The 9712-nt window shown below is 41.3% G+C and overlaps 1 protein-coding gene across 1 annotated transcript in view; it reads left to right on the forward strand.

The window, feature by feature from the left end:
• Window positions 1-865: 865 nt before the first annotated feature.
• The window catches only part of LOC104494257 (MAP kinase-activating death domain protein-like), a gene marked incomplete at its 3' end in the record, with an annotated part of 31594 nt that continues 22747 nt past the window's right edge, over window positions 866-9712 (forward strand). Inside the window, exons 1-4 of the mRNA XM_010137067.1 lie at window positions 866-963; window positions 1551-1737; window positions 2932-3082; window positions 5127-5333. Coding sequence (XP_010135369.1) covers window positions 866-963; window positions 1551-1737; window positions 2932-3082; window positions 5127-5333 — 643 coding nt within the window. The remainder of the gene's footprint in view (window positions 964-1550; window positions 1738-2931; window positions 3083-5126; window positions 5334-9712) is intronic.

Raw genomic sequence — 9712 nt, forward strand, 5'->3', positions numbered from 1 at the left:
GGAATGCACGCCTCGGCGGGGCCTCTTTTTAGTTTATGGCCAATTACCACCCCAAGTCTTTAAGTACCTGAAAAGTCTTTTTCACCTCAGTCGACTGAATTATTTATCGCCGAAACCAGAACCAGCCGTGGCCGCCTCGGATCAAGTCGGGGGCACCAGATGAAGCAACGCCTCGGCGGGGCCTCTTTTTAGTTTATGGCCAATTACCACCCCAAGTCTTTAAGTACCTGAAAAGTCTTTTTCACCTCAGTCGACTGAATTATTTATCGCCGAAACCAGAACCAGCCGTGGCCGCCTCGGATCACGTCGGGGTCACCAGATGAAGCAACTTGCTGTGATACTGGGCACCCGACTCTCTGCCGTCGGGGGTCATTTTATACACTTGTCTCTAATGTAGAGGATGCAAAAATGGCACTTTATTGAGTAATCACATAGGCTATATAGTTTCCCAAGAAGCCTCGCCCATCGTGGGCGGGTACTGCCTTACTGTTACGTAAGCACGTAAGCACGTAGTCTTCCGAGCGCCCACACTGCCCCCAAGTGTTCTGCAACACGGGACTTTGGAATTTTTGCCCCTGGGACAGAGAGAACTCTTGATCGGACAGAGAAACAACGTCCGCAGCAACCTCGATGTCCCTGACGCAGTAGAAGACTCCTTCTGCGAAGCAGGTAGACCTTTCCGCTTTGGCGATTACCGGCGAGGGTGGCCTTTTGGGCTAAGTTTACCTGGCACGGAGTGAGGCTGTACGCCCCCAGATCCTGCACAGAGGGCGAAGGGAAGCGCACGCTGCTTCCAGATGCTCGGCACAGACGTGGGGAAACCACAGGCATTCCCTGAAGGCCCAGTCAGTTTCCCGTTCCGCAGATGGGGAGAACAAGAAGCTTTGGAATTCTGCCCTCGGTAAACTCCAGTTCACTATCAGCTACCCCGGAGGAGAAAGAACTACATTTTACCGCACAGAGGTTTGCTCAGAAGTTTTCTTGAACTGAAAACTTTGCGAGGTGACGGACGAAGAAACTCCTTTCCCCCCCACCCCCACTGGCATGACAACCATGTGGCGGGTCCTTTGTTTGTAAGCAGGAGATGTGGGTTTGAATGGGAGGCTGTATTGCATTTGTATATGCTTATTTATTTATTTATCAATCTCTCCCTCTGTATCTCTCTCCTTTCCAGTCCTGCCTGACTTTTAAAATTATTTACTTTTCAGCCTTTTCACTATTAAAGTAAGCCTGTGTTTGTTTTTCCTTTGCCCAAACAAAACCTTGAATTCAAGACTTAACGAGCTGCTAAAAGCTCCCTTTCTGTATGGTTTTGCTAGGTTTACATCTGTCAAACCCCAGCAGTTGCAGCCCTTTCAGTTCTGACAGCCACATAGTTTCAACCAGCAACAGTTAGCAGCAGGCATAGCTAGATTTAAACTTCTTTTCTTGTAAACTTAGCCCTGTTAGCAAATGCATCTCTCCGTGTGTTCTGGTCGTATCTCTTTGCCCGTGCAAACCAAGGTAAGCAGAGGGCTAACTTTTGCCTTTTTTTCTCTTAAATCCATCAGTGAGAACCAGCAGTTCCTGAAGGAGGTGGTACACAATGTTCTCGATGGGCAAGGTGTTGGTTGGCTGAACATGAAGAAAGTCCGACGTCTGCTGGAGAGTGAGCAGCTCCGTGTCTTTGTACTAAGCAAGCTGAATCGTACGATCCAGTCAGAAGAAGATGCTCGACAGGATGTCATACAGGATGTGGTCAGTGCTGAACTCATCAGTGTCCTCATACCTAGTGACTGCTGAGGCTCAATTCATAGAAAGTTTTTGTAAAAAACCTGATGTTACAGCAGTTTTGGAGTTTCTGTTCTTGAATTACTTTCTCACTTCTGAAATATAATCATAGAGTGCTTTGGGTTGGAAGGGACCTTTCAAAGGCCGTCTAATCCAAACCCCCTGCAGTGAGCAGTGACATCACTAACTAGATCAGGTTGCTCAGAGCTCTATCCAACCTGACCCTGCGTGTTTTCAGGGATGGGGCATCTACTACCTCTCTGGACAACCTCTTCCAGTGTTTCACTGCCCTTATTGTAAAAAGTTTCTTCCTTATATCTGGTCTAAATCTCCCCTCTTTTAGTTTAAAAATATCACCCCTTGTCCTGTCACAAAAGGCCCTGCTAAAAAGACCATCCCCATCTTTCGTATAAGTTCCCTTTAAGTATCGAAAGGCTATAATGAGGTCTTGGAGCCTTCTCTTTTCCAGGCTGAACAACGCCAAGTCTCTCAGCCTTTCTTCGTAGTAGAGGCGTTCCAGCCCTCTGGTTGTTTTTGTGGCCCTCCTCTGGACTTGTTCCAATGTCTTTCCTGTGCTGTGTGCTCCAGAGCTGCTTGCAGTACTCCAGGTGGGGTCTCACCAGAGCAGGGTAGAGGGGCAGAATCATCAACCTTGACCTGCGGGCCACACTTCTTTTGATGCAGCCCAGGATATGATTGGCCTTCTGGGATGTGAGGTCATCTCATACATGAGCAAGTAAAAGCTACCAAACAGGTAGCTTTTCACCTACCAGTACCTGCAAGTCTTTATTCGCAGGGCTACTCTCAATCCCTTCATTGCCGGGCCTGGATTGATTTTAGGGATTGCCCCAACCCAGGTGCAGGACCTTAGGCTTGGCCTTGTTGAACCTCGTGAAGTCAACACAGGTCCAGTTCTCCAGCTTGTCCAGGTCCTTCTGGATGGCATCCCATCTCTCAGGCATGTTGACCACATCACTCAGTGTTGTCTGCAAACTTGCTGAGGGTACACTTGATCCTGCCATCTGTGTCATTGGTGACTGTATTAATCAGCACTGGTCCCGGTATGGACCCCTGGGGGATACCACTTGTCACTGATATCTATTTGGACATAAAAATGATGCTACTGGGACATGCAAATAGTGACACTAATTTTCATTGCAGGAGATCAGCCGCAAGGTTTATAAAGGCATGCTGGACTTGCTAAAGTGCACTGTGTTGAGTCTGGAACAGTCATACGCAAATGCTGGCCTTGGAGGCATGGCCAGTGTTTTTGGCCTGCTAGAGATAGCACATACTCACTACTACAGCAAAGGTAAGGAAAGTGTTTCTGAGAATACAGTGTTTATGAACCAGACAGGATCTTTATTGTGAAGGTAGCTGTTTTGTGGCTTCTGATATTTCAGGGGTTTTACAACACTTTCAAATTGATGGGAACTGTACCGTTGTTACTGAAACCTTACATAGCTTGAAATAGTTTCCTTGCACACATGTAACCAGACCAAAGAAAAATAATGGCCATACTGATACACCATTGAAAATGTAAATTATGTAGCAAGATAGAAAAACCTGGGACTTGTACAGATGAAGTGGAAATTGTGGCGTGGAGACCTTCAGCTAATACTGCCCGAACCAGAGTCTTGAAAAGTTACTGCAGACAACCTGAATAAGGAGGGAGGTATTTCTAATGTGGTACCGTATGAGACTGATCTCATCAACCACCATGTTACATAATGATTCTTCTATCACTGAGTACTGTTGGAGAGGAAAGTTTGAAAATATCTCTTTAGTTTTTGGCTTTTTCTTAAAATCTTATTTTGCATTAAGAATCAGAAAATGCACGCTTAAGGAAAAAGCAAAAGATGACAAAAAGCTGTCTCTGGTTAATATCTGACTCAACTGTAATCTCAAGTGATGAAAAACATTTTATTTCACTGTAGCAGAGGAGTAACATGTACTAAACACTTTATAGTTGATGTTCTGGGTGGCTTTGCATCGGGGATTTTATGAGTTGGCTTAGATGTCCTGTGGGTTACAGGTGTTCATTTCCAGTTGTCATTAGAATGCTGAGGAAGGTAAGGAAGGCTTTGCTAGTGTAACAGTCCTGTATGTAGGGAATAGACTGATTTTGGTAATTATAAGCCTTTTAGTATGACACTCATCCTAAGCAGAATTATAGTGTCTCATATAAAACTCAGTGGTTTTAGATTGAGGTCTTGCTAGTGTAATGCTGGATACCGTAATTTGACGGTAAGTAGAGCTTACCCAATAAATTAATTGTGCTCATGCTAGACAAAATTTTAAACTTTTAAAGCCTTGATACATAGAAACTGGAGAGAGGGACACTGCGTAAACCTGGGAATATAGATTTGGAATGTAGTTATTTTATTGTATCTGGATAACAAGACCCACAGCAGAGGTAATGCTTCCAGTTTTGATCATCACGTCTTGAAAAATTGACGAGGTTTCTGAAGAGACCTACAAGCAGTTGGGAAAACACATTTTCTCTGAAAGATGGAGGTGTTCAGTCTGAATGTTAGGTGTTGATTGTTTTCAGTTAATATCTAAATGGAAAGGTGTGAATCTTTGGATTCTAAATGGAAATCTAAATGGAAAGCAGAATCTTTAATCTACTGGTCAAATGTATCACAAGGTGTAGTGGTATTGACAAATTTAGATGCTAGGATATGAAATTTTGTCTATTAACCTCATGAGCTATTGGAACAGTTTGTGCAGGATTGCAGGAGATTCTTTGCAGAAAACCTAATTTTAATTATTCTATTCTGAAAGTTTTGCTGTAATTCGAACTGTGGAGTTTGATACAGAGAAATAATCCAAACCGCCTTTGAGGACATGTAATTATAGGAAGTCTTGGAGAATGACAGGAGAGCTGTAGCTGATAGTTTTTGGTTTTGTTTTTGTTTTTTTTTCCTAACTGAAGTTTCATTTATTGTTACGGATCAAAGATGATTGCATCTTTTCACTGCGAGAGGAGCCAGCTTATATTCTAGAAATTATATTCTTGTTAGTTTAGGCAGAGTTGTTTAATTTTGCACAGCTCAGCAGAAGAAATACTACAGTTACTGTGTGAAAGAAGAGTCCTAGGTTTCAAATATCCAGGAAAGATATAATGAGTATCCCAAAAATAGCACTTTGGCATTCTCCTCTACTGTTTCTACTGGTGCATCAGACTATCTGCAAGCCATAGTGACCTATGGGAACAAATGTCGGACTGAGCTGTTTCTGTACCAGGCTTTATGACTTAGGTGAGACAATCTCTCTCATCTTCCTGTTCATGCTCTCATTTCCTTTTTTCTTCCCCCCCAACACTTTGTTGTTGTTTTTTTTTTTCTTTAAAGAACCAGAAAAGAGAAAACGAAGTCCAACGGATGGATCTGTCACTCCAGTTGGCAAGGATCCTGCATCATCCCCAAGAGTGGAGCCAAAGCCTGCAATGCAGTTGCCAGTACTTCAGCTAGTGCCAAAGGCACTGAGCCCTGCAGGCAAAGGGCCAAGGGAGTTTGACACAAGGAGTCTAAAGGAAGAAAATTTTATTGCTTCCATTGGTGTGTATTGAGGTGAATGTGAAGTGCAGGAGGGAATTCTATTATGGCATTAGGTTCTATTTGCATTCTCTTCATTTTAACACAATACATTGCTGTTGTAACATACTTCATTTACACCTAGGATCACAAGGAACAATGATACTGTTGTCACTCTGTTGTTGGATAAACTAACCAGGGCAATTTTCTCCCAGAAGCTTTCTAATCTTTATTGCTTCTGAATTTCATTACACTTCAGACAACTTTATTTTTGGTCTGTGATTGATGTTTTCAAGCAACAGGAGATGGCAAAAGGGAAACAGGGCTGGTAGGACTTTGGAAAGGGTGACTGTGGAAGGGACTATGTGAAACAAAAGTTTTCTAATAATTGCTGACTACCTGTGGATTATCTAGATTGCATCCTTACAAAAGTTGGACCCAGCATCTGCTGATTGTTAATAATAAGAACTGCCAAAAAGATTTTAGTTGTAGTGTTACAGTTTCAGTGAGCAGGAGTGATGGATCTTCCTTCTGTGCAATAGCAAACAGAATGCGTGTCCTTCTAAACAGCATCTGCTAGGCTGATCACTGGAAATTTTTCCAGTCTGGTTTCTTAGCTGGTATAGCTTTTCCCTGTCTGGGAAAAAGTTAGAGGTAGTCTTTGAACTGTTTTACCTAAAAAGGACTTTACAGATTTTTTTGGGGGAAACAAAAAAAAAAAAGAAAGAAAGAATTTTGGTTGGATCCAGCCTGCTGTGGATTGTAAACAAGGTAAAGGTATTGTCAGCATATGAGAGAAATTCATTGTCAACTCCAAAAATATGTCATGTTACATTTAGCCATTGCTTCTTACCGCCTGTTTAGGGAATCATTGTATCAAAGAGTAATCTGCTGAAAGCAGCATGCTACTAGTAGTGAGGCTGTACCTACAGTATGTGGCATAAAACAAAATATGTGTATTGGGTGAGATAGCAGGAGTGCAGACTACCCACAGCTGCGAGCTGAGTCCTTCTGAATGGATAGTGAACCCCTCCGACTTGATTTGCTTTCTTCTCTCAAGAGGTAATCTATATAAGCAGTTGCTCAGGAACTAATCTGCACTCTATTTGAAAATCTGTCGGGGAGCTAAAAGAGATTCAGATTTCCCGTGTTTCAGTTTAGTGGTTTGATTTGCTCTGGGTACTTATTTATTTCCTGTAGAAAAGAGAAAAAGGAAAATATGCTTCTGACACAACTAAGAATAATACAGATGGTAGGCCACCATTCTTTTAAAAAATGAAGAGAGATCTCTTGGATTGCTGAGACTGCTCCTTCCCCTCAGATGAAACTAAAGCCTCATAGAAATGGAAATCATAGAGATCAGACAGTCCATGTCTGTGAAGTGTCATAAGAAGTGCTTTTCAAAATAAGTGCTACTTAATATGTAGTGTTGCCAGAATATTAGCCTTAAACAATTCACTTTCTTCAAGGGTAGGCAACATGTAAATTACTATTGATGGTTCTGATGCTCTAATGATTTCCACTTTTCTTCTGTGGAACTCAGTTAGAAGAACAATATGGTTTCACCAGAACTTGTCGAAGTTTGAAAGGCTTCTAATCTGAAGCCTTTTTTTCTAACTGGTTATGTCTGTCACCAAGAACCATGCATTGTTATGCAAGCCAGTCTTTAAGAAATTGCTGTAAAAACAACGTAGTGTTCATGTTCACCTGACTCTTGAGAACTGGAAGTTAAGGCAATTTCACTTGTGTTGCAGGAACATAGTATAAAGCTGCTTGGCTGTTATACTTCCTGTATGTTCTGTTATGGAAGCTTCAGTATAAGACACCGCTTTGCGTATGCAGGACCGGAGTTAGCCATGGCCAGCCAGGCTGACATTTCTTCTGTAGTGAAATGCAGACTTTCTCATTCAAACTAACTTCTTTAGGGAGAAAGTGTATGCTAAACTTTTACATGTTGCTAAAATATCAAAGTACTTATAATTCCATTTAAATGTGAGAAAAATGGTTTTATGTGAAGCCAATGCAACACTGGAACAGATTGCCTGGAAGGGTTGTGGATTCTCCATCTATGGTGATGGCAAACACCTGACTGGACATAGTGCTTTGGCAGCCTGCTGTAGTTGACCCTCCCTTGAGCAGGGAGGTTTGACTGATGATCTCCAGAGGTCCCTCTGAACCTCAGCAGTTCCTTGATTCTAAGACGTTTGGCAGGTGCTTACATCCTCAGATTGCAGATACGTAATTAAAAGTCCTAACAAATCTGTTGGTATTGTACGGACAAAATACAAATTGGGCTGCTAACCTTTTGGTCTAGTTACAAGAGGAAATACTAGGATGAAAAGTCAGTCATCAGCATGATGGAGTAAAAACATGTACAGCACTGTTTGCAATAGCCATAAACAAAATATATGTTAGCGTGATGATTAAACTGCGTCTCAGAGGTCTAGAGGTATGGCAGATGAATGTGTGCAGTTTTCTTCTACTACAGGAACAACAGCCAGGAGGTTTACAGAATTTTCAAAAAGTTCGATGTGGATGTGTTCTGTTTGACCTCCTTTTCTTGTTCACTTTTCAGAAAGTTTCTATTTTCTTGTGTACCTCTGAGGTACGTAGCATGCTCCCTTGTAACAGGGAAGGCTGCTGATATCCAGAAATCTTATTTCTGAGGTAGAGAGTGATAGGTTTTTATCAGTTGAGGATTAATCTTTCCTGTGCATTAATATCTGATGGCTTAGCTAGGAAATTCATTGTGAAGAAGATGCTTCTGATCCTTTAGTTCTTAAAAGTTTACCAATTATTTGCTTACTTCTGGAGTTCTTGTCCCTGTACACCACCTGCAGTGTTGGACACTGAGGGCTTTAAAGTTCAGTGTCAGTAGTGTTCCCCTGTATGTTACTAATTAGTTTGGTTTTATTACCTACTTGCATTAGTTGTTAATGGTAAAGTCAGTACTTACTAAAATTTCCGTTTCTACTTTTTAAATAAGTATTTAATGCTGGAAGATATTTTGACAGTTTTTTGAAACAGGAAAGATACGCTTCCTATTTTGTCTCATCAGATCCTTTCTGGATCTGCTGTCGTGTTCAGGCTCGTGTTCAGGCTCCGGAAAGTATTTTATGCACCTTGAGTTTATCTGACATTTTCCTCATCTTCTTTGACAAAATAGTTGAAAGTAGAATTTAGGCTGCTCTTAATGTGCTTGGATATACTTAACCCTGACTTAACAGGCAAGTCAGCTGAAAGTAATTGAATGGCATGTATTGCAGATTTTGGCCTGGTGTTTTTTAAAGTAATGCTTGGAGCACTTCAGAGGCCAGAAGTTTTCAAAGACCTTCAATGATACATCTTAAAGAGATTGTTACTTGTGTCAGTTGTGTGCTCAGCTAGATAAGCCTATAGGATGCTGTTTGGATCCATAAGCAATTTTATCCTGTATATCTGTGTAATTATGAAAGTTGAAGGAACATCCATCAATCATGAAGTAGATATAGAAATCAGTTGGCTAGAAGGTGTCTTTCTGGCATTTTCTCCCTTGCTACATTTGCCTTGCTTCTGATATGTTTAATGATAGTACTTTGGAACCTTCCTCTACAAGTCCTAACACTATCCTTTTTTATTAGAAATTCATTAAATAGAACTTTTTTAGAGCCTGTCTTGCCTTAATATCTGCCATTTGCAGTGTGGGATCTGTTTCTGACACACTTCAAGTGACTTTTTAGTTGCTAAGTAAGTTTTCTTGAAGAGCAGTAGAACAACATTGTACTTCCCTTGGGTTTGCCTCTTTTCTAAGAGCATCTTCCTATATAGCACTCTGAGCTTTAACTGTGCTAGCAAGAGGAGACAGTGCCCAACATTCAGACTCAGTTCAGCATGTCAGCTTGTAATGTTTCCTTTGGCCAGCATGCCAGCAGATCTGATGTTTTTGAGCAGAAAAGATAACTGCATTTCAAAGGACTGAGGAGTGTGATACAAAAGTACAAGTGACTCATCACTATTTTGTCTCGGGGCTAAGCTTCAAATGAGAAGAGTGCATACAGATATCAGACTTTTTTACTTTTCTCTGCATTGTATCCTCTTACAGAATTTCATGACTTGAATGGAGTGCTGACCTAATTTGAATTTTGGAAGTTGGCATTAAGCGTGACTGATGCCTTGCTCGTCTTTCTTCTTCTTCCGTGTTTTCCATTCTTTATACCCTGATAGGAACAAGTGGGTACAGAGAAGTTTGGGTTTTTGTAGGACTGGTATGTAGGACTGGTATATAGGCAGAGCCAAGTATTTATTGACAATTCTATCAGGTCCAAAATAACTTCTTGTCCTTGTAAACGTTGTGATAATTTTTAAGATACAATATTGGTTAAATATTGTGTTAACCTACCGTTTTAATTTTATTGGAATTCCTG

This window comes from Buceros rhinoceros, unplaced genomic scaffold, assembly GCF_000710305.1.
Source record: "Buceros rhinoceros silvestris isolate BGI_N320 unplaced genomic scaffold, ASM71030v1 scaffold4685, whole genome shotgun sequence".
NCBI classification, from domain to species: domain Eukaryota; kingdom Metazoa; phylum Chordata; class Aves; order Bucerotiformes; family Bucerotidae; genus Buceros; species Buceros rhinoceros.